The sequence below is a fragment of the Gallinula chloropus genome (genome assembly GCF_964237585.1).
Source record: "Gallinula chloropus genome assembly, chromosome: 6".
NCBI classification, from domain to species: domain Eukaryota; kingdom Metazoa; phylum Chordata; class Aves; order Gruiformes; family Rallidae; genus Gallinula; species Gallinula chloropus.
The window spans coordinates 20,930,522-20,954,839 of NC_140091.1; the positions used below are offsets into that span (position 1 = coordinate 20,930,522).

Genomic DNA, 24,318 nt, shown 5'->3' on the forward strand with positions numbered 1-24,318 from the left:
AGAGAACAGAAGGAAAAAAAATAAAGAAATCACTTACCATTGTGATGAGAACTCTATATTTATCCAGCATTGCCTGGTTGTCATGGCATCCCGCCAGCAACTGCCAAACCTCTGCCCTCAGTGCTTCTGGAACTCCTCTTTTCACCAGGGTAGATAATCCGTTTGGTCTCACAACGAGATTATTGTGCCTGAGAAACAGATAAGCAGTTGCCTATTAGGCTTCAACAGCAAAAGGACCTATCTTAAATAAAATGCAACAAACACTTTTTTCAACTTTGCAACGTTATTCTGAAAATTCAGAGTTCATAACTAGTAACATTAAACTTCTCTTCCACTGGTTACACCAAGTATTATCTGTCAGGGAGAAAGCAAGAGTTCTGCAAAGATGTGCAATGAGAATCAGTGCCAAAAATGGGGGAGACATCCAAATTCTCTAGGTTTGGAGAGATTAATATAAGCTAGGGCAATAAGCAGTGGCAGACATTGAACTAAACAGGCTGATGAAGAACAATTTTAATTGAAAAAAAACTACGTCATCTGCGCAGACACTGCAATTGAAATCTTTGTTCAACATCTATGTTCAGCCTAGGTTAAGAAAAAGAAATAAAAATAGCCTAAGCTGTATAGAGAAATCAATTCTGGAGAACAAAGGCCAGCTGTAAGTGTACCAACATGGAGGCTGAAGCTCCAGTTTTAATGCCAAGAGGATGCTGCATGTCCCCCAGCACAGCAACCCTTGCATACCCCTCGATAAAACCCCACCATTCCAAAGAAATTAGTTTGAGTTCGTGTTTTATTCTCTACACACAGCCAGAAATGCAGAGACAACTGCAGCATGACTTTTTTTTTTTTTTTTAATTTTCCAATGCTGCATAATTAATCCTAGGAAGGTTGGTATACACAACTACGCACGCAGACAGGTTGAGCACTTAAGATACGTTCTATCAAAACCAGGTGCTCGCAGAGCCCACACCTTTAGGATAAAATCACTGCACGGGCACAGTATTTCAGCTCTCAGCCACAGGTGTTTAGAAATCCTTTGTGAGATAACAGTGTTTACTGATGTAGATTAAACCCTGCTTTGAGTTTTTGGAGCAATGCAATGGGAAGAGCATGTGAATCAAGTCTTTATTCTCCTCACTACATCAGGAAGCGCTTTGCTCTGCTGTTGCCCTGACCCTTGCTATGTTTTCCAACTCTCCCAGTAAGAGAATCATGTGAGTGGTGGTTTAGCCACATGTCAGCAAGCTGCAATTAAATTAAATAACCTGCAATTTAACCCTCAGTTTTATGTAAATGTTTAGAGTACTCATTCTTCCAAACAGGCCATTAAGATGTGAGCAGTTTGCCATTACTATTTACACTGAAAAGGTGCTCTAACGAAATGTCTTTGTGCTGAGCTCAGAGGATGATATCCTCATTTTTCCAAATGGCTTGAGAATTAAAATGAGAGTATAACTCCATAAAGCCCTTATTATTTGAACCAAAGTCATTATTTTACATTTTAATTTACATTCTACATTTTAAATGTGTAGCATAACAAAAGTAATTTCAAACGTCACCATTCGGTTAACCAAATTAAAACCCCTCAGGTCACTTATGTCTTTTTCAGTCCATTTTGCAGCAAGCCACATTAGACTAATCATAAAACCACAGAATGGTCAGGGCTGGAAGGGATCTCAAAGATCATCTAGTTCCAACCCCCTGCCATGGGCAGGGACACCTCTCACCAGACCAGGCGGCTCAAAGCCCTATCCAACCCAGCCTTGAACACCTCCAGGGATGGGGCTGCCACAGCCTCTGGGCACTCTGTCCCAAGGCCTCCCCACCCTCAGAGTAAAGAATTTCTTCTTCATGTCTGATCTAACCCTGCCCTCTTCCAGCTTGAAGCCATTGCCCCTTGTCCTGTCCCTGCACCCCCTGGGGAACAGCCCCTCTCCCGCTTTCCTGTAGGAGCCTGTAAGTATTGGTAGGCCGCAATTAGGTCTTCCTGGAGCCTTCTCTTCTCCAAGCTGAACCAGCCCAACTAATGGTCTTGTGATAGGAAGAAGCTCAGAATTATAAACAATATCCACAGAAATATTAAAAGGACTAAGTGGTTACCAAATTATGAAATGTACACTCAGGAAGAAGTATATAAGACACATCAGAAAGTTAAAGCTCAAGCTGGGTGAAAAGGAAGCGCTGCTAGCACACTTCAAATCAGATTAGTTTGGTTATTGCGTGGATTTGGCCATATGTATCACATATGAAACAAGGGAGGCCTTCTCTGGGGCTTGATAAGCAGGTAAAATACAGCAAGCAGCTAAAGAGGTGCATTCTCATGTAAACAAAGCAGGGAATTTTTCAGCAACCCCAAGAAAACACCACAAAGAGTTAATGGCAACACCTAACAGAGATGCACACTCCATACTGTAGTACAACCCCAGCTTTTCCTGGGTTTGTCCTGTATTTGGTAATACTTCAGCAACAGGGGTTCATGCAGGAACACGTAATTCTAGCAGGCAACTCAGTTTCTGAGTGTCTGCCTGTGAAACGGTTTAATCACCAGTAATAATCCTCGCTCTGCATTCTATATAATGAATAAATGATGCATTTTTCCCTCCTTTATGTAGCAAGACAGAGACCTTACAATCCCAGGCACTTTTTGGCACATGCTTGGCCAGACTGTAACAAAACCAAGCATAAACCTCATCTTATTCTAGCTTTATCCTTTAGCACATGGGGGAAAAATAAATGGGTCATTCATGCATGCTGACATCCTTATTTGCTGCAAAGTGCTGTACTTCTCCTGCACAAAGTTCAAATAAATAATTTTAAAACATCAAAGAAGAAGGACACAGAACAGCAATCCACAGGCAACACTCCAATTTGGCAAACTATTCCTGATCAAAGACCTCTATTGACCATTACTACTTAAAAAATAAAATAAAATCAGAAATATAGTTAAGTACTCAGCGAAACTAGCTCAGCTTGCAAGAACAACTTTAACGCTGAGGATGCAGTAAATAGTAAAAATACATTGACATGTATTCCATTACTTGCCAACTATTTATTCCTAATTTTTGGTAAATTACCTTATTCCTGTTTACGTGTTTGAAGGAGACTCTGGGAACAATGTTTGTGCTGAGGCGGTTTGTTAGGTAACAGTGACATATTAATGAAAAGACAAGAATTAATTAAAGCATGAGGAATTTTTCATCGAAGAGCTACACCACCAGACCAGTTCGCCAAGTGGAAATGTTAATTTTTGTTTATTTACTTGTCCATATTTTTCTAAGGGCACAGATACCCCAATGGCATATGCTACAGTTTTTAACACACTGCAAGATTTTACTTCAATCTATTTTTAGCTTTCAGATTGTTAACATTTTTCATCTGTTCCTCTTTACGAGCTTTGTTCTCCAAATGTAATACAACACTAGTCAAGAATTCGAGCATTTTATACACTTGATTTTATCTAAAAAGTAATAGTGCTTGTGGCATTTCTAAAGAAAATGGTTCCTGCTGCTGGCCTTCAAACAATTGGATCTCCCAGTTCTCATCCCTTTGTTATTTAAGGTGTTTTAACCCAGAGAATCGTTTAGTAGTTAAGTGTTTAAGGACTTCAAACACTTTAAGTGTTAGGACTTCAAAAGACTTTACTCCAAAAGCCTGCCATGTTTAGTGTCACGGACTAGCGGACTAGCATGCCTGAGGAACTTGAAGAAATAAATAGTTGACTCTGCTAAACATGAGAGATTGAGCTGTGGGCAGTTCTGAACTTCAGCATGCTCATCCCTGGAGTCTGATATTTGTCACAGGCAAAAAAAGCCCAAAACCCTTTAAAGAATCAACTGATAAATTTTTAAAAACATGAAAAAATTAAGTAGCATCTTCCAGTGCAAAGGCCATGCAGGTTGGAACAAACCTGCCACAGTTCGTTAAGGCCTCAGGATAGCTTTTTCCTCATTGCAGTGGCAGACCTAAAACTGCACTGGCACCTGGAAGCCCCCTCCCTGGATGTGTTCAAGGCCAGGTTAGATGGGGCTTTGGGCAGCCTGCTCTAGAGTAAGGGTGTGCCTGCCCATGGCAGGGAGTTGGAACTAGACGATATTTGAGGTCCCTTCCAACCCAAAGCGTTCTGTGATTCTATGATTCTGGGTATTTATAACCTCTCTCACAGTATGTTCTGTCAGAAGAGGCTTTGGGAAGTTGTAAACAGCCCCAGACCAGACCTGTTTACAGACTTCTCAGGTGAGTAAATACACCTCTCTATAGGCATCAACTGGCTTCCACATTTCAGTATTTTCTAAATCGTTCTGAGGGTCCATAGCCAGAATACTCGTACAATCATTCCATTAAATATTTGTGCTGTCCCCAAAAGATCTGCCATTAAGGCCAGAAACTTGGATGACAAAAAGGTTAGAACTAAGGAGAGAAAGTAATACAGAGGGAAGGGTTCCATCAAGCTCAATAAAACCTTACGATGTCTCATTTAGGTAACTTTTGCACGGGATCTCCATTAAAGATGAGATCAGCAGCAAGAGGTGGGTTTTTGTCCAAAGCTACGAAGTGGCTGAGTAAAGGGGGGAATTGCCCAAATAAATCTTTAAAATGTTTTTCAGCTCTCTCTTTGGTGTTAGGAAAAGGAAACTTTGCCAACTCCACATTAAGGGCCTCTGAGTATTTTTGTCTCCAGCAGCAGGAACTATTACTTACAAAGGGAAAACCAAGTCAGTGGTTCTGGCATCTGCGGTCTCTCAAAAGTAGCAAACTCAGGGCCTTTTTTCCTCTCTTGACAAAGCACACCCTGCTACTGAAGCACTTAATTAAACCACAGAAATAACACTGTTGAGAACATACTCTGGGCTTGCAAACAGTCTTCGCTTCACTCTCCAACTGAAACAGTCTTTCTAGCAGACCCCCCAAAAAAGAGTGCTTCTAAGCAAACCCACAGATCAGATGTACATCATGTAACACAACTGGCTGAGACAGGACAGAGCAACTTAGCTCTGTCCTTTCTGTCCTAGCACTGAGCGGCACTGAGGCCCCGGAGAGCTTTACATCCAGTCCCAAGGAACGCCCAAGAAGGTCTGTGTCTGAGGACTCACACCCACAGCATGAGCATTCCTAGACTCCCGAGTGCAACAAGACTTGCAGATGCTGTAGGAGAGACCTGTGAAGTAACTTCAAGTTAAAACATCAGGGTTTACCAGTTCCTTTTAAACAAGGCTTAAAAACCACACTTCTGCGAGTATTGTGTTCTAGTTTTTAAGCTGTGTAAGCTGAAGAACACACCTCCTGCACGAGAGCTTACAGTCTCACATAACAGAGAACAAGTTAGCATTTAAAAATCTAAATTTAAGAAATGAAGCATTACCATCTCCCCAGCAATTCTCCCCAGGAATACAAAATCTTCTCAGGACAATCCTTTGACACATCACCAGTGCCACTGGAGAGTTCATTATCACTCTCTGCAAAAAAGAACAGAAAAAAAAAAAGAAAAGACAAACCAAGAAAACAAAAGCATGCACAGATTTACCAGAGAGAACACACACTAAGGTGCATACATACAGGTCTCAGACAAATTCCTTTAATGTTACCAGATTTAAAACCACAAAAAGACAAAGAAAATATTAGTGAAACTATAAAGAATATTTAGCAGACTTGACGAACAAGTGTATCGTTAAAGTTTCCATAAGGTTTAAGAGAACAAAACTACAGAGTCTGTCACAGCACTACCACAGGAAAAAGGGCTGGGATCTAGAAAAGCAGCATGTGAGAGAAAAATACAAGGCCTGTAACTATCCACTTGAGGAAATCTCCAAATGCAGCATTATCTAAAGTCACATCCATCCCAGACTTCACATACAGAGAACTCTCTTCACAGAATCACTCGGTTGGAAAAGGCCTTTAAGATCATCGAGTCCAACCATACCCATCCTCTACTAACCCATATCCCTGAGCACCTCATCTACCCATCTGTTAAACACACCCAGGGTCAGTGACTCAGCCCCCTCCCTGGGAGGGAGACAACCCAACAACCCTTTCGGGGAAGAACTTATTCCTAATGTCCGACCTGACCCTGCCCTGGTGCAGCTGGAGCCCATTCCCTCTCGCCCTGTCACCTGGCTGAAGAGACCATCGCCCACCTCTCTGCACCCTCCTGTCAGGTCACTGTAGGCAGTGGTAAGGTCTCCCATCAGCCTCCTCTTCTCCAGGCTGAACACCCCCAGCTCCCTACTCAGGTTTGCTCTCCAGCCCCTTCCCCAGCCTGGTTGCCCTTCTCTGGACACGCTCAAGGACCTCGATGTCCTTCTTGTAGTGAGGGGTCCAAACCTGAACCCAACACTTGAGGTGCAGCCTCATCAGTGCTGAGTCCAGGGGCACAATCCCTGCCCTGGCCCTGCTGTGTCTGATACAAGCCAGGATGCCATTGGCCTTCTTGTCCACCCAGGCACACTGCTGGCTCATGTTCAGCTTGCAGTGTCCCAGCAGCCCCAGGTCCTTCTCTGCCAGGCAGCTTTCCCATCACTCTTCCCCAAGCCTGTAGCACTGCCTGGGGTTGTTATGTCCCAAGTGCAGCACTCTGCACTTGGCTTTGTTGAACCTCAGAGTGGGTAAAGCTGCATCCCTTAGGAGCCTTTCTGCTCTTCTGTAGCACTCTGATCTCAAGGAGCCTACGCACAACCACTAGATATTTATTCCTGGAAGAGCAGCAAAGCCAACGCTGAGATTAAAGGCCTGATCGCATGGAACGGAAAAGAACGCTTCAAGTGGAAAAGAAACCTCCTAAGTGTTAAAGAGTAAAACAGAGGAATGTATGTCCTTATACAACTAACACAGAGACCTAGAAGGGGCAAAGTGAGCCTGGGATGGCATGCTCAAATAACAACCCAACCCGAGGAAGCACACAATTTCCCAGCCTCTCGCAGCTGGCCACAGCAAGTTGAGGAAACCAACTCTTTAGAGCAGTGAAACACGGTCTGCATGTATTGGGACGTTGTCCGTTTCCATCTGGATAAAGCACAGCCAAAAATTAAACACGAGCTCAGTGTCAACACCACCAAACACTGACAGGGCTCAAACTCTGAGCATGTTTACTGTCAAACACAACCAAGAGACACACACACCCAACATTGTCCTCAGGGGCCTCCAAAACTGCGGGCAGTTTAGGTGTTAGAGGTCTCTGAGCTTGCTCCTTCCAATAGCTAAGCTGTCTCAAAAAGCTAAAACAACACAAGAAGAGAGGACTGCACCTACATCCCTCTGCTCCCCAACCCCCTTAGAAACTCTCCTCAACACCGCTCAGACACATCTGTTGGCCGACCGAGTATCTTTAATTCTGCAGATGCGTTTAATGCTTCACATCCAGCTTGACACAGCCAACAGCAGTGGTTCAGGCAGAGAAGGACCTTCAATTCCACAACACAATTAGGCCCTTGAGTCTTCTCCATCCTTGCCACTTGTGCTTCAAGTGCACATGCTAACTTATCATTTCAGCAGTTGTCAAACAGAAGTCATTAGAACAATACCACCCATTTGACAATGAATCAGGCAGACAAAGACAGCATGTTCTGTATTTGAAAGGCAATTAACAGGAGAAACATTGTCCTGAGAGAAGAGTGGAACAGAAATATCTTTGTCTTTCAAATTCAACATTAGATTAAAGAAACCTTTTGGCTTGGAACCACTTCATACAGCTTTATAGGCCCCAAAATGCAAGACCAACCTGCATATAAATGCTTCCCTTAGAAGTGAAAAAAAAACCCAAAACCAAAAATTCATTTATGAATTTACAGGAAATCTGATTTTATGGTTTCCCAGTCTTGTGTCTACACTCACTGATTCTAAAGAAGGAAATACAATGATCTAAAACCACCAAGTTTATAATTTTAACTAAAATTTCCTTTGACTACACAAGGTTCCCCAGTAAGCAAAGGAAGCCAGTAATTTTCAGTGAGAAAAACTTATTTGGAGACTCAAATTTCCTCTCCTTTCAAATTTACTGAATCTATTGCAAAGGTAAATCTCCTTGTTTAGTGCCCAGGCTGGCAAGAACTAAAAAGAAAAAAAATTAACTTGAAAAATTAAATGCATCACAGTTTTAAATTCTCTCATCTCCTGGTTTACCTAAGTGGATCAAAGAGATCAATTATAAATGAGATCAATTATAAATGCAGCCCTTTTACTTGTGGGGAAAATCCTTATAGTTAATAAAGATACTAAATATATTTGACTTAAATATATTTAATATCTTCATTGATGATTTGGATGAGGGAATTGCGTGCACCCTCAGTAAGTCTGCAGACAACATGAAATTGCGGGGGGGGCGTTGATCTGCTGGTGGGTAGGAAGTCCCTCCAGAGGGACTGGAACATGTTGGATTCATGAGCAGAGGCCAATGAGGTAAAGTTCAACACGGCTCAGGGCTAGGTCCTGCACTTTGATCATAACAGCCCCAAGGAGAACTACAAGTTTGGGGCAGGGTGTCTGAAAGCTGCACAGAGGGAAAGGATCGGGGGGGGGGGGGGGGTGGGGGGGGGGTTGGTGGTGGTGGTGGTTAAGACTCACTTGACCATGAGCCAGCAGTGTGCCCAGGTGGCCAAAAAGGCAAAGGGCATCCTGACTGGTGTCAGGAACAGTGTGGCCAGTGAGGTGATCTACCTCTGTACTCAGCTCTGGTGAGTCTGCACCTCAAATACTGGGTTCAGGTTTGGGCCCCTCACCACAAGAAGGACGCTGAGGTCCTGGAGCATGTCCAGAGAAGGGCAACAAAGCTGGGGAAGGGGCTGGGGCTGCTTCTCATCAGGCTTCTCATCAAGCCTGATGAGAAGCAGCTGGGAGAACTGGGACCATTCAGCCTGAAGGAGGCTCAGGGGAGACCTTATTGCTCTCTACAGCTACCTGAAAGGAGGGTGTGGTGAGCTGGGGTTCAGCCTCTTCTTGCAGGTAGCCAGCAACAGGGCGATAGGGAATGGCTGCCAGTTGTGCCAGGGGAGGTTCAGGTCAGAAATGAGGAGAAATTTTGTCTGAAAAAGAGCAGTTGGGTATTGGAAGGGGCTGCACAGGGAGGTGGTGGAGTCACCGTCCTTCAAGGTGTTCAAGGAAAGGCTGGATGAGGTACTTAGGGATATGGATTAGTGACTAATATGGGTGGCAGGGGAGCGGTTGGACTGGATGATCCTGGAGGTCTTTTTCAACCTTAATGATTCTGTGATTGGAGGCTGAGAACACTGGCCATTCAGAGACACAAGGTACCTATTAGCAGTGCTGGTACCTGTTAAGAACCTCGAGAAACCAGAAATTTATCACAAACCAGCATTTCAGAAGGTTCCACACATACAAGGTAAAGCCAGCCAACTGCTTTGCTTAAAATTCTGAGAGATTTGCATTACTTTGGAGAGCCTGAAGATTCCGAGCACATCTCTACAAGAGCTACCAGAGAAAACACACACAAACACATCTTGCAGTCAGAAACAAAATCTGATAAAGAGTAATAAAACAAATCCCCAACCAGACCAAAATATTTAAAGCAAAGGAACAAAGCACACTAGTCATTAGCTGATCCAAACCTGAGCTGGCCAAGAAGTATTACCACGAGACAGAATAGGAACAGACACCATCTCTTCTCACTCTGCTAGTATTCTACACAAAATTCTTCGAAGTTCTTAAGGAGATCAGTGTTACATAGCACACATATCACAGAGCTGCAGCGCTTAAGCCCTGAAAACTCTTTCATCTGGAAGGCTTAACAGTGTTTGGAATGTATTATTCAGTTATATGTCAGAAAATTGCAGGCCTTAATTAGGAATGCCATATGTTCCCTTTCAAAAGACACTAACGTCAAACTTCAAAATAGAACAGGGCAGAGGAGAGAGAATAAACAGCTTTAAAAATCTCTACTTTGCTTCCACTTTAGAGACTATTTACATATTCTAACCTGTGTAAGCAATTAGGTATAAATGAAGGAAAAAGAAAGACCAAAGAAATGGTCTGGTAAATTAGAAAGGAGAATTGGCTGCAACTGATGAGGAGAAGGCTGAGGTACTGAATGAGTTCTTTGCCTTGGTCTTCTCTGGCAGCCAGGATTCTCCTAATTCTCAAGTCCCAGAACCTTGCATCCCTGGATCTCTAGGCGGGAACTGGGGGAGTAAATCTCCCCCACTGTAAGGGCAGAGACAGTCTGTGACTGCCTCATGAGACTGAATGTCTGCAAGTCTATGGGGCCGGATGACATGCATCCCAGGGGCCTGAAGGAGCTGCTGATGTGGTTGCCAAGCTGTTCTCCATCATATTTGAAAAGTCACGGCTGTCAGGAGAGGTCTCTGGGGACTGAAAAAAGGTCACGTCACTCCCATTTATAAGAAAGGGAGCAAGGAAACCCAGGGAATTACAGGCCAGTGAGCCTCACCTCTGTGTCTGGGAAGATCATGGAACAGATCCTCCTGGATGACATGTTGGAGCACATGAGGGATGAGCGAGGGATCCGGGACAGCCAGCACGGCTTCACCAAGGGAAGGTTGTGCCTCACCAATCTGGTGACCTTCTCTGATGGAGTGACAGCATCGGTAGATAAAGGGAAGGCAACCAATGTCATCTACCTGGACTTGTGCAAGGCCTTTGACACAGTGCCCCACCACATCCTTATCTCTAAATTGGAGAGATGTGGATTTGATGGGTGGACCATCCAGTGGACAAGAAACTGGTTGACAGAACGTAGACAAAGGGTGGTGGTCAATGGGTCTATGTCCAGGTGGAGGCCGGTGACAAGCGGGGCCCACAGGGGTCTGTCTTGGGACCGGTTCTCTTGGAGTGAAGCTGAAGGAGGGAAGGGTTAGATGAGATCTTAGGGGGAAGTTCTTTCCAGAGAGAGTGGTGAGGGGCTGGAACGGGCTGCCCAGAGAGGTGGTGGATGCCCTGTCCATGGGAGTGTTCAAGGCCAGGTTGGATGGTGCCCTGGGCAGCCTTGTGTAGATCCAGGCCTGAAGGTTGGTGGCCCTGCCTGTGGCAGGGGGGGTTGGAGCTCTATGATCCTTGAGGTCCCTTCCAACCCATGCCACTCTATGATTCTATGATTCTATGAAAGAGGCAACAGTAAGGATATTTAACCACAGATGGTCTTCTCTGAGATGCATTACTATACATTTTTTTTATAGCACCTATAAGCCACCAGCATTAGCCTGCACATGATTTTATCCACCCTTATTCTTCAGGAAACACCACAGTTCCCCTCCTTCCCAAGCACTGTGTGCTCCTCCCTCCTCTTTATTTGTCCTGACCTCTCAGAGCCATCAGCTGGACAATAAAACTTTGGGCTCATCAGGATGGAAAGAGGATGGGATGCATCTGAAGGGAGCAAAACTGAGGGGCTGGTTCTAAACAGTCTTTATGAATACTGTAGATAGTAGTAAGCTTCTTGGGGGGTGGTGTTTGGTTTGAATTACAGTGTGATTCACAAAATTCACAAAAACCTCGCTTTGTGGATGCCCCATCAACCATCTCCCTGACTTCAAGGCCCTTGTTCCAAGCAAGCCTGAAGCACTGCACTCCAAAGCAAGCACTGCTCTGCATAACATCAGAGGATGCCAGAATACTCTGGGATGGAAGACACCTTTGGAGGCCAGCTAGTCCTAGCTCCTACTCCAAGCAGCTCCACTTAGATCAGGTCAGTCAGGGACCCTGGGAGGGTAGTCTCAGACACCTTCAATAAAGGAGACTGCAGAATACCTCAGGACAACCTGTTCCACTACTTGACCATGCTCACATTTTAAACACAAACCAACTCACCAAAAACATCCTTTTAGCTAACCAGCATCTCCCAGGTTCCAAGATGTGCCTGGTGTCTGTGGCTTTTCAGCCTGTGATCATGCACCTCTGAGAAGAGCCTGGCTCCATCTTCTCCAAGCCCTCTGATGTAGTAGACAAGCAATAAGATTCTCCTCCGCACATTTCCTTCTCCAGCCTAAACCAAACCGTTAACCTCTCATCACATATCATGGGCTTCTGCCATCTGAGCACCTTGATGGCCTCCATTGCACTGTTCCCACGTGGCCTCACATCTGTCTTACACCAGGGAGCCCGAAACAAGGCACGGTGCTCCGAGCACAGTCCCACAGGTGCACAGCAGAGGGGATGGATCGCTTCCCCGGACCTGCTGGCTGGGCTCCTGCTGACACTGCCCAGGGTGTGCTCGGCTGCCTTTGCTCTGAGGGCACGGTGCTGGCTCATTCTCTGCCTTCCAACTGCTGGGACCTCCAGGTCCTTTTCTGCAAAAGTCTCTTTGGATCTGGCCAGTGAGCAGCCTGCCCTGTCACACAGGGTTATCCTGCTGTGGATACGGGGCTTTGCACCTGCCCTTGTTGAACTTCATGAGGTTCCTGCCAGTACATTTCTCCTGCCCTCTAGCACCACTGACTGTTCCCCACATTTGGCAGCTGCCTACAAAGCTGCTGAGGGCACAGTCAGTCCCATCCCGCAGGTGATTAATAAAGACATTCAACAGCACTGATCCCAATACTGATCCCTAAAGATACCACTGCTTCCTGCCTGCCAGCTGGACTTGGCATCACTGATTGATTCTTTCAGCTCAGCAGCCCAGCCAAGCTTCCAACCACATTATTTTTCACTTATCCATTCCCTATCTCATCGATTTAACAATAAGGACTGGGACATGGTGCTGGAGTGCTAAAATCAAGGTATACATCATCCATCACCTGTCCCTTGTTCACAGCACTGGTCATCTTGTCACAGAAAGTAATGAGGCTGGTCACAATGATTTGCCCTGCATAAATCTATGCTGGCTGTTCCCAATGACCTTGTTTGTCCTTCACATGTTTAGAAATTACTCAGTGTGGGGGGAGGGATATTTACTCCATACGCAGCCCTGTGGACTGAGGTTACACTGACCCATGTCTTCCTTCTGGCCCAACATTTGCTTTTCTTCTTTCGGATGTTTGCTGTTTGCCTGAGATAAATAAGGAAGGCTGCAGAGATACCACCCAGGTTGGAGGAGGATCTCTGGCTGGTAGATTTTGCATATGTTCGGTTTGGTTACAGCTGTAGACAAAAAGAAACAGGCATAACAAGCGGTCTCCCTCAAAAATCCATAGGGACAAGCGGAAAGAGAATTAATCTAAATAAAAAGATGACTGGCAGCGTATTGGATATATATGATTTTGTGCCTACTCCATTTAGAAACGCTCATTAGATAAATTATTCATAGCCTGAGCAGACTATTCTGAACAGGGCACTGAGAACTGTATTTCAAGTGGCCCAGCATTTATCATGACTAGGCTTGATTAGAACATCCCTTCCTCCTTTTAAAAAAACAGGCTCCACCCTGCAGAAGCCTGACGGGTGGTATGAACAGCCTCCCGCTGCTTTTACAGCACCTTCAGCAAGATCAACTTTGGCCTGTTAGTCTTGTATACTGGTAATTTTGAAAATGCCCATCTTCCTCATTGCAGAGACATCTCTTTGGATTTGGTTGGATCTGGAGGAGCCTGAAAGGCTGTTTTTAGCAGAAAACAAATGCTGTTTTCAGAATTACAACAGTTACCTTTGATACGAAATGGCAATGAGGTTCTTTTGGGGTGGGGGTGGACGTGTTTGGGTTTTTTGTTGGGTTGGTTTTACAATAAACTGATGGAGTGCTGCAGAAGACCACCCTACGCAGTGACATGGCCATATGCATCTGGAGCACTGGAAAACCCCCGTAGGCTTTGAGTATCTCCCAGGATAACAACAGAGCAATTAAGACAGGCCTTATCAGACAGGTCCCCTAGCTTATCCAAGCTCTAAGCCTGACTGAGGACAGCGTAGACCTTGATCACAGCCCATGTAGGTATTTGTCTAGCCTAACCCCATTCGCCTCCGGCTGGCTACTTCTCTAAGCAGCTCCTTCCAGGGCTTCCTTACTCTTACTCTTGGATTGAACCTTACAGTTTGAATCTAATTCTTTGGACCAACAATTTATGGAAATTACTGCTTTCTCCAAAAAGAGTCAACATGACAAACAATTGTAGCCCGTCTCACCTCAAAAAAAAAAAAAAAAAAAAAAAATCTTTGCTTCATTCTTCCTTCCCTGAAACCCTCTCCTCCTTTCCTCAAAGGACACATTCTCTCATCATTTCTGATCTGCTCTTCCTGCTTGTCTATATTTTTTCTTGAAGAGCAGCATTCAAACAAAATCCTGAGGCACCAAATGTTCAGAACAGAAGACCTACACAGGCACTACCTCTTTATTACAAGCAAATGCCCCGCAGAAGGAAATAATACCTACACAGATGCAAGACCTTAGCCGACTCTTCCCCCTCATTTACTTTGATGACGCAAAGCTTTCAAGCCCCCAGATACAGAACAGGGAGCACCCTGAGAGCATAACTCCAGCACTCACAGCAGCACTGATGAGCCGTGCAAAACCCCTAACAGAATTCTGAGAGGAACCAACTCTGCAAAAAAGACCAGCGCAGACGTTGCCCTCGCTGAGCAGGTACTTCACAGGTTCCTCCAAACAAAAATAACCAGCTGTGTTTATTGGGATTTTCCACTTTCGCCTCGAGGAAAGAGATCCCACTTAGGAAACTCTCACTCAGGTCAACAAAAAGGGAAGTATTACATATGCTCAAGTGGTTTTGATCTTGCTGGTTTTACAGTGAAAGGAGCATTCTTTTGGTTTGTCTTAGGGGTTTTTTTGAATGAGCCCTTTTTTTTCATCTTTAAATTTTTTCCTTTAAAGTGTACTCCCTTCATCCACATTTAACACCAACTATATAGCCACAGATCTACTTTTCCAAGAGATTCAGTTCTTCTTAACAACATCTACTAGATTCACACTATATCTAGATACCTACCCATGAAACATGACAAGACCTTAAGTCAAACTCATTTGCTGGTTAACAAAAGAAGGGCAAATAAGGCAAAAAACTGTACTGCTGGTACAGAGAGTTCAAGCACAGGGGTAAATAAGTGAAGTACACTCCTAAAATGAGTAGAAACGGATGAATATAACAGATAAAGATGAACAAGTGGGATTTGAGCACTGATGTGAAGAAGAAAAAAAGAAGGACATTTAATGCATTTTAATTGAGAAGCTGTTACAAGTGAAATAAAGAGTAGGTGGAACTGAAAAATAATATAGCTGGAGCAGCCTGAAGAAGAAGGAAATTAGGTCATGAAGATAGGTGGGAATAGAATTGGAATACTTCAAAAATGAGAAGTTTGATTTTTATGTAGGAGAAGAACAAAAATGAAGGGGGAGCTGAAGTTGGCAGCATATTATCAGGGCAAAAAGATATAGAAGTTACTGACATGGAATCATTCCATACGTATGAGATAAAAGCGGATCGTGAGAAAGGCCACCAAAAAAGCAAGTTGCCATTTATAAGGTAACAGGAAAGTACAGAGCAAGAGCTGAAGTCTTGCCAGGAAAGAGAAGAGTGAAACAAAGTTTTCAGTTGGGAAATTCATTCTAGCAGATTTTCAGAAAGGTCCAACTTCAGTGCAGCACAAAATACTTTCATCAAGAAGGAAAAAAACCCAAAACATCTTTCAAAACTGCCATCCAAAAGATGTATCTATGAAATGACAAGCAACCCTCAGTGTACCTTCTAATTTAGAGGGGAGAGCAATAATCATCAGCAGAAAACTACAGACTTATGAATAGGAATGACTTGCATTGAATTCTGCTCACAAGAACCTCCTGCTTATATACAAGTTCTGTAATTAACTCAAAGAATAAATTTGGCAACAACTGAAGTATGTATACAGAGAGTAAAACCTCAATTCCTCATTAAAAGCAAACCAGGAACAGCAAAAAACAAAAGGATTTTATTCTTATTCCTGTTTTTTTTTAATTATAAGATATACATTTTTCATTCAGAATCATTCAAGCAAAAGCTAGAGCTGACAAACCTCAGAATGATGATTGCCTTCCAAACAGTTTGCAAGCACAACTGCTTCTCTATGGAACCAAACATCTGAATCCCAAAAAGCACATCTGAATCCCAAGAATCCCTGCGTCTGACAGGCACTGAAAGAGGGTGGAACCACAGGGGATTAGGTAACTACTGTCTTCCAGCCACTGCATACTGTAAGGGGTTTCACAGGGGTTAGAGAGGAGCCTGTGAGAAGTCCCTCCAAGGGCCCACTCATCGACCTGGAACCTGTTCTGTTGGTTGCAGGAAAGGGCTAGCCAAACTGATGTTTCCTTTTCATGACAACAAAAACATCAGCATTTAAAAACACATCTTAGTTCTGCATCACACAGGCCCTGCATTATTAAACAAGATTTATTTTTTTTTTTTTTTCAAAACCACAAAAATACACCTTAAGTGTGCATCTAATCCTGAGTGCAAAGAGATGGATCCACCCCTGTGCAACAAGCACGCAAGCGGGGCCACCGTGACACACACCCCTACATCTGATGTACAAATGCTCAGAGCTAAACACAAGATGGAGAATATCGCTTCAGTTCAGTAGTTTTGCTCCCACACAGATGACAAAGCCAACTAAACGCTGCACAGAGGAGGTATTCCTGTAAATATAAACATCTTCCACATGTACTGAGCTGTCTGAGAACTGACATCTCCGAGAACAGGCAAGGAGAAAAATCACATCTGAGGCACTGTCACAGTTCTAAGGCAGCGCGATGCTTTACTCCGCGTTGGGAATTCACAAATTGGGAGATTTGTTATCTACTGCAGTGTTTGATAGAAGCAAATGGAAGGGAAAAAAAATGTAATATAAAAATATGTATTCTCTGGCATTTACTTAAAGCGCCAAACCAGCGCTCAAGGCACTCTGACAAAAATCCTTAGACTTCACTAAAAAGACATGAAAAATCTCACTTTGAGGTTAACAATTACTAGTAAAAGTTGGAGGGAAGAGAGGAAGGGGGTGTAAACTGTTGAGAAATATCTTTTTAAATCATTTAAAACATGGTTAAATAAGATAACTTCGTAATGATATGAAAAGTGAAGTTACATGAGCGTAGTAGTGGCAGCTTGAGGCCACTGATGACTGGAACCGGAGAAGATCCTCTTGCAACAGGAAGTTCTAATTCCTAATAAACCAAGGGGATTGGAAATCCTTTTTCAAAGCACTTTCAAACAAGCAGGCTGGTCACAAGCAGGCAAGAAAAAGCCAACCACTGCTGAAATTAAGCATCCACAACATTCAAAATAATCTGGAATTGCTTCTGGACAAGACACAAACACCAGTTTATGTTCATCACTAATGAACATGCCAAAATCTAAAGTCTTTTTTTTCATAGGTTACAAAAAGAAGATAGATACTGAAATCAAGGAAACAGGTTTCACCTCTGCAAGGAAGGAACTGAAAACTCCCTGAATTTGGAAATAATTTTTAATGCTTTCCCATCATTCTGCAAGAATAAACCAAAGTCATCCACAGATTTCCATGGAGCATTCATGAACTGCGGGTCAGATCCAAAGAATTACATCTTGCCCTGAACTTCACAAAACCACCGTGTGTGACTGATTTTCTCATAGAGAGAATCCCCAGCTGCAGCGTGTTCCCACATGCACCTTCCAGGAGTGTCTTGTGGGCAGTAGAGAAGGGAATGTAAGAGCTCAGAGTAAATCTCACTCACTTCTGAGCCCTAGGCAGGTCACATTCCCTGTGCTTCCATCCCCCTGTAAACCTGGGACAGAAACAACTTCCACATTTCATTTATAACCCTGCAATCTCATTAAACACTACCGTAACCCACTCAAGTGCTTTCAATTCAAAACATACATTTAAATACTTGCCTTTTAACATCAAGGCCACACTAGCATGAACAGATTTCAATACAACCGTAACTATCGACACTGTTTGCCACCATTGAGGACAGGGAAAACAGGTATACAGGGAAAATAGGGTCTTCTGCACTCAGTACTCATATTTTATATACTAAGGAAGGGATCATATTCTTTCTGGCAGCACAGTAGCAGCTGCAAAGTCACGAGTGCATTTATCCAACAGGTTTTAAGAAACAAAAGTTAACTTATAAGACATGAAAATGATCCAGCACAAGAGGCAAGGATAGCACAGTCCATCAAATGACATCAGGCTCACTAGGAACATTTTTGTTTGGAGCTATAGATCTGGTATTTCAAAACTCATCTGGTACAGAACTGCAGCAAAAGATTCTTGGCTGATGACCGCCGCTAGCCAAAGGACCTCGTGAGTTCAGGATTGATGAGGCTTTAGTTCACTTTTATGGAGACAGCAGAAAGACTCTGATACAGATTTAATTGGATCCTCTTTAGAATCCCACCGACATCACTCCATTGGAGGAACATAACAAACAGTTCCTATGAATTACATGAAGCTATTTTTAATTCCTGTAAAGATGCAGAGTTGACGATTTTCACACTACGAATGTCATTCTCACTCATCCTCATTCGTTCACACTATCCCTCATCGTAAACCCCTATTTTATCACAAAATACTCTCAATAGCTCTATTGACTCCTAAAACACCACCTCCTCTACTCCTTTGCTTTTCTGAATCCCGAAAACAGTCCCTACCCACCCACAACATTTGACACAGGATCCTAATTTAGGCTGGCTGATCATCTCTGATCATTTAGTATTGCCCACTCCTTGTCTCCTGTATACACCACCTTTTTGTTCTGTCCAATTCATCACACTCAGGACTCCTTGGAAGCATTCAGAGTCTTCTATCCTTTCAGTTCTATTTTCCTTGCCAAATTTCACCATCTCCATGCTGAATTGCATTACCCCTTACATTATTTTTCCTATTGTATTCTTATTTTTATTCTTAGATTCAAGACAACTACAGAGAACACAGAGATAAAGCTTTACCCTCTGAAGTTTGTTATGTCTTCTGTAGAAGTAAGAAAGGCAAGCAAAAGTGCTTCTACATAACTTCTTCTTATTCAAGGTCAACAAGTGAACACCTAACACATATCCATAGGATTCTTTTTGGTTTAAAGTCCCCTGCTTATGGATTGGGACCCACTACACTGCCACCCACATTCCTGCTCAATCCCAGCTGTCAGCAAAGCAGTATGTAAGTCAGCTACAAAAATCTATTGCTACAGTAAATAAAAACCCAAACCAAAGTGCATTCCTGGAAGTCATTTCAGATTGTTCTAGAGGCAATCTATAACTCAGGCACAGCAGATTCTTCCAGGAGACTCGGTAGGCATGTTATCTTTTACCTATGGTGATTCCCTTGTTTCAGGATGTCTGCTGAACATCCTGTGTTTACTCTGTGTGCAACCTATGGATTGGAACAAGAGCCAGTAACCAGGCACTTGAGATCATGTAAAGCTTCAACAACAACAACAAAAAATCCTCAACGGTGTTACAAACAGTTTAAATATTATTTTCTGTTTCTAAACAGAATTGCCCCCACTTACACTGATCCTTAACCCTCCGACAGTATTCTCATTCGAGAAGAAACTCAGATGGAGTTCTCTTATGTTCTCCTGAAAGGTTGTATTATAGTTAATAAGAATAATTAAAAAAAAAGAATTAAAATATTAGAGCCAAAGGAAGGTCATTCTGTGTGTGGCCTAAGGAAGCACTGCTGCTAAACGCAGCCAAGCTATTCTTCCCCTTCATTACTTGTTTCCCGGACTACATTCTCCTTGCGAATGCTCTGCTGAATTATGGTTTTCTCCCATCCTTAACCTCACTCATGCAGCCAGCTGCTTCACCCTGCCCTGGAACGACACTAGAATAAAAGTGCTCTGTGAAGCTTTGTCACTTTTCAGTAATAAAATCTATAAACCAGCCCTTTGGTACCTGCTCTCACTTCTACAAGCTCCGAAAAGGAGAATTAGTTCAACCGTCTCTGCACCTTGCTACAAGGTTCTACTCAACATTAAGTATCATGTGTACCGCTAATTGTTTAAAATTGATACTTAAATCCATTTTATTAAAACTTTTCTGCAAATGTAAGCATTTCCTCGTTATATATTTGAATGTTTTAATATTATATCCTGATTCTAACAGAAAACTTCCCTATCAAGGAATATACTTTACATTCTAGGTTTTGACAAGAAATCATTAAAATTATTTATATTTTTTAAATTATTATCTCCAAAGCAATGAACTTTAGGTCACTGGGTTGCCAGGAATATCTATTACAACAGCAATAATTTTTTAAAATGTGAGGTTGATCTCAAAGTAGCTATTGTCCAATTTTTCCAAAGTTTTCAATTTTTTTAATGTATCTGCTTAGATGAAAAATAAAGCTAAAATAAAAAAAGAAGATGAAAAGCTAAGGATGTTATTTAGAGATTACATGATCTCAATTTTTCTATACTCATAGCTGCGCATTTGAAAGGGACTATGCTTCACACTAGTAATTATTTTAAATCATTCTTGGGGGAGGAATCATGTTTGGCCTTTCATTAAAACAAAAAAGAATGAGAATACTGGAAAAAGAAATGCTTGCTTTCTCATGACCATCTTTATTCATACACTCAGGACATGCGACATCCCACTGAGCTGTGTGCATGCACTCACCGGAGTACACAGCAGCGAGGGAACGTGCAAAGCAGGCATGCACTCTTATACATTCCAGCTTTGTTTGTATATAGAGAGATATATATATAGTGGTGCTGAAGGAAATGAAAGAATATTCTGTGGGCATGTTGGTTATGTGTGAGGATATTGAAAGGTGAAAAAGAAAAAGAGAGAAGAAATAAAGATAACAAATTACATCCCTCAATCTGTAACCGGAATGCCAGCCTCTGGCCTGTGAAACGGCAACGTCCTCATACCGCACACGCCTGCCCTGGGCAGGCTGCAAACAGGAAAAAAAACCCCAAACTATCAGGCCAGGCAGCTACCATCCTTAAAATTAAAGAAAAGAAAAAGCCTTCTTCCAAGGCTAAGACAAGACATTGTAAACTCAAGGGGATTTTTTTTTTCCATCATCATAATTAGTACCCTGAAAAGAAAAAAGAAAAAAAATGAAGAGATTTATTTAAAACACTGTAAATGACTCATTTAACCTGCATACCCACTAGGATAGATAACTTCTAGGCAGACAACTCTAAATGCAGTTTCCATGAGAACAGAGTCACATCATGATATTTTTAATGTCTTCTCTTAGGAAGTAATCTACATTTAAAATATGGAAACCAGCATTAGGAAGCTAAGCCAAAGTTAAACTTAGGTTTATACCCCAGTGGAATACTTCTACTCCATAATAAAATAAAGCTATTCTATAACAGTACCAAGCGGACAATATCCACTTTATTACTAATTGTACTACATTCATCAAATTCTGGAACAGTGCTTTGCTCTCCCCAGTAGGAAGCAATATAAAAAAGTATTCAAACAATTACCAAAACCCTGTCCTATCAAACAAGCTCCAGAAAACATTCTGACTACACAACTCAAGCCCTCCATGAGGAAGAGACCACCCACAGATCCCTGGACTACATCACACTGAACCACGAGACCCAAAGGTCAAACCTGAATTAATTCTGGCTACGAACAGAAAGCAATCCCAAACACCAGTTAAATATAAAAGCTCCTTTAGAGAAGAGTCTTTTTTGCTATTCAGAAGCAGTACTAGATACAGAGGAGGGAGTAACAGTGATGACAATGCTCAAGCTACTCCCTCCCAGCAGTCAGAAGAAGGTTTGCAATTGACCAGAGAGAACTTGGCTAGGGTTTATGAGAGCCTGGTGTCACCTGGGTTAGGTGGGGGGATGTTGGAAGTCAAGGAGAGCAGCCACGTCTGTGCCTGCCTCTGTTAATCACAGGGCTCTGATTCATATCGCATCAACTGCTTAACTGTTAGTAAGAATCAAGAAGGAATCTTTATGCTGTAGTAAGCAAGACTTCAGTATTGACTGAACAGCGTCAGAAATCTCAAGAACAATGCTGTAAAACTACCCCAGTTCTGGTAGGTTAGCTATCCGGATGACAAATGGCACCTAGAAAGCCCTAATCGAAACACTCTGGGCTACCCCTCAGAGTATGAAGAGGTGACAGTAGACCAAAGGCCTCCAGAAAAACAAAACCCAAACCAAAAAGCCACCAGCAGGAAAGATGCTGAGGTACTGTTAGCTTCGGGGGGGGGGGCAGGCTGGGCGTGCGACAGCAGCAATCCCCAACCCTGATCCCAGAGACATTCTGATAAGCTCGAGTTATAAACAAGCAGAATGAGCCCATTTGGGATTTTTCTGCTTTTCCTTACAAACAAGCATTTAAAGCCCGTTTCACTGGTGCCCTTCAGCAGCACATTCAAGGCAAACAGCTCCTGTTCAGAAGAAAATCCCTCTGGAGAAGGTTTTCCACCTCGTGAGGACAGCACAAGTGCACTGGTTACACGCTTTGAAGCACGCAGAATAAAGGACGGGCACTGCCTGCTGCTGCTACTGGAAGAACTCCAAATAATGGGCTGGTAACATCACCACTACTAAAGAGCTGCTGTTAGTAGAAAACTGCTGTGATCTTTCTGTCCAAATCAGTCATATTTCTAACAGACACACAGAGGAAGAGTTAAGTGAGCGAAGTAACAGCAGAAATCTAGTAGTGCTATCTGTGGGAACCGTAAGCGCTCCTTTATTCTTACCTTCTTCTGCCTCATCCTCCTGGGATGACATAGGCCCTCCTCCACTCGCCGGGCTGAGCAGTTCCTCCTCTCTTGCAGATTCTCTCTGGAGACTGACAACTTCATAAATCGCATCCCCAGCGCTCGTGAGGCTTTTCCCTTCAGACTGAAGCAAAACATGCATATGTATTAGGTCCACACTATCCATATATACAGCTCTGTTGGTACACCCAAACCAAACACAAATACACACAAACCTCCCAGCACCACCAAGCAACCTTTAGGGCAAGAACTCTGTCCAATTTCGTTGTGATGACACGTATAAACAGGTAGCAATTGACAGCTTTGTTTCTCTAAGTTTCATAGGGAGAAAACATAAATAAAGCTGGATAATTTCCAAAGTTGCCTTTTAACAACCACTAAGTATTGTTCAAAATGATGATTTTTAAAAAAAAAAAAACACCCAAAAAGCTTTGTAAATTACATTGCTATGAGGAAATGAGGTTAAAGAGAAACCACAGCAAAAGAAAAGGAGAGAGAACACATGAGAAGAATAGTGGAGTGACTGACATCACAGAAACAGGAATCAAATGCCTAGGGGGGAAAATTTTAATGGGAATTTTTTAGTAGGTAAAGCCAAGGCAAAAGAAGAAACAAAACCTCATGCTTTTTGAAAGCTGTAAGTTGTGAAAAGCTCCTTGTAGTGTCTCACTCCTTTAAAAAAGAAAACCCCATAAAAATTCATCTTTCTTCCAGTGAGAAGAGTTTGTAATATACTTCCTTTCACTGGGGAAACAAATTGGCTGTACCTAGGTGTACAATTCATGTTTGTGGCCTCAGCTTTATTCATTGCTTTTCTACACGTGTGTGTGCGTGCACAAATCATGAGTATCTGGCAATCTAACAGCTCCACTAACTTGGAAATCTGTGTGTGGTATCTCTAACTACAGACATTTGGGATCAGGGTGTTTTCAGTGCGGCTTGTGTTCTGTAGAGGCAAATTTGCCTCTCTAGGAATGAAACTTTCAAGGCAAACTACCTCAAAGGCTGCGGGGGGGCAGGAAGAAGTCGGTTTCTTTTTACTTCAATGTGTAACAGTTGAGAGTTTAATTCAAGTCTTTCATGCTCAGCAGACTTTCAGATGAAAAACAAGTTAGTTACCTGTAATTTAAGCACTGGGTACAAGGCTGCAAGTTTAAAAAGGAGCATTAGTTTCTCCTCCAAGTTAGAGTTCTGAACACAATCATTACTCAGTGACGTGCAGCGATGAGTGTATTTGCAGACAATTGCATAAAACTGCAAACTAACGACTGTACTAAACGAACCAGCCCAAAACATTGTGCTGTTTTGTTCTTTGTGCACCTCATCTCATCAGTTAAAATAAGGTAAGTTTTTGAACATACTACAAACATCGAATTAAGGGTGAAAGAGAACACAAGTTCAGTTAGAGACTATTCATTTACGAAACAAGGTTATGATGAAGTTGGAAGGCTCCATGACACCTTTGCTGGAGATGCATGTGAACTGCTGACCAGCTGCAATTCCAATAAACTGGAAAAATTATGCAAATGGGTAGCTTAAATAGGGCCTGCTTGGACTGACACCACAGAAATTATTTTACACTGAGAAAACATTCCTGATGTTTAATCATTCAGATCTGCTTCCTTCGAAACTGATGCTCCCTGGAAGCAGTGGCTCCAATTAGCAGCCGGTTTTGCTGACTGAACTTCTCATGAAGTCAGCTGAATGACCTTTGGGGTGCAGTAATTACAAAGTACTTGGCTA

General features: G+C 42.8%; 1 protein-coding gene across 1 annotated transcript in view; it reads right to left on the reverse strand.

The window, feature by feature from the left end:
• The window catches only part of RABGAP1L (RAB GTPase activating protein 1 like), a gene marked incomplete at its 5' end in the record, with an annotated part of 256,452 nt that overhangs the window by 190,008 nt on the left and 42,126 nt on the right, over positions 1 to 24,318 (reverse strand). The window contains 3 exons of the mRNA XM_084266225.1: positions 38 to 188; positions 5,363 to 5,456; positions 22,555 to 22,699. Coding sequence (XP_084122351.1) covers positions 38 to 188; positions 5,363 to 5,456; positions 22,555 to 22,699 — 390 coding nt within the window. The remainder of the gene's footprint in view (positions 1 to 37; positions 189 to 5,362; positions 5,457 to 22,554; positions 22,700 to 24,318) is intronic.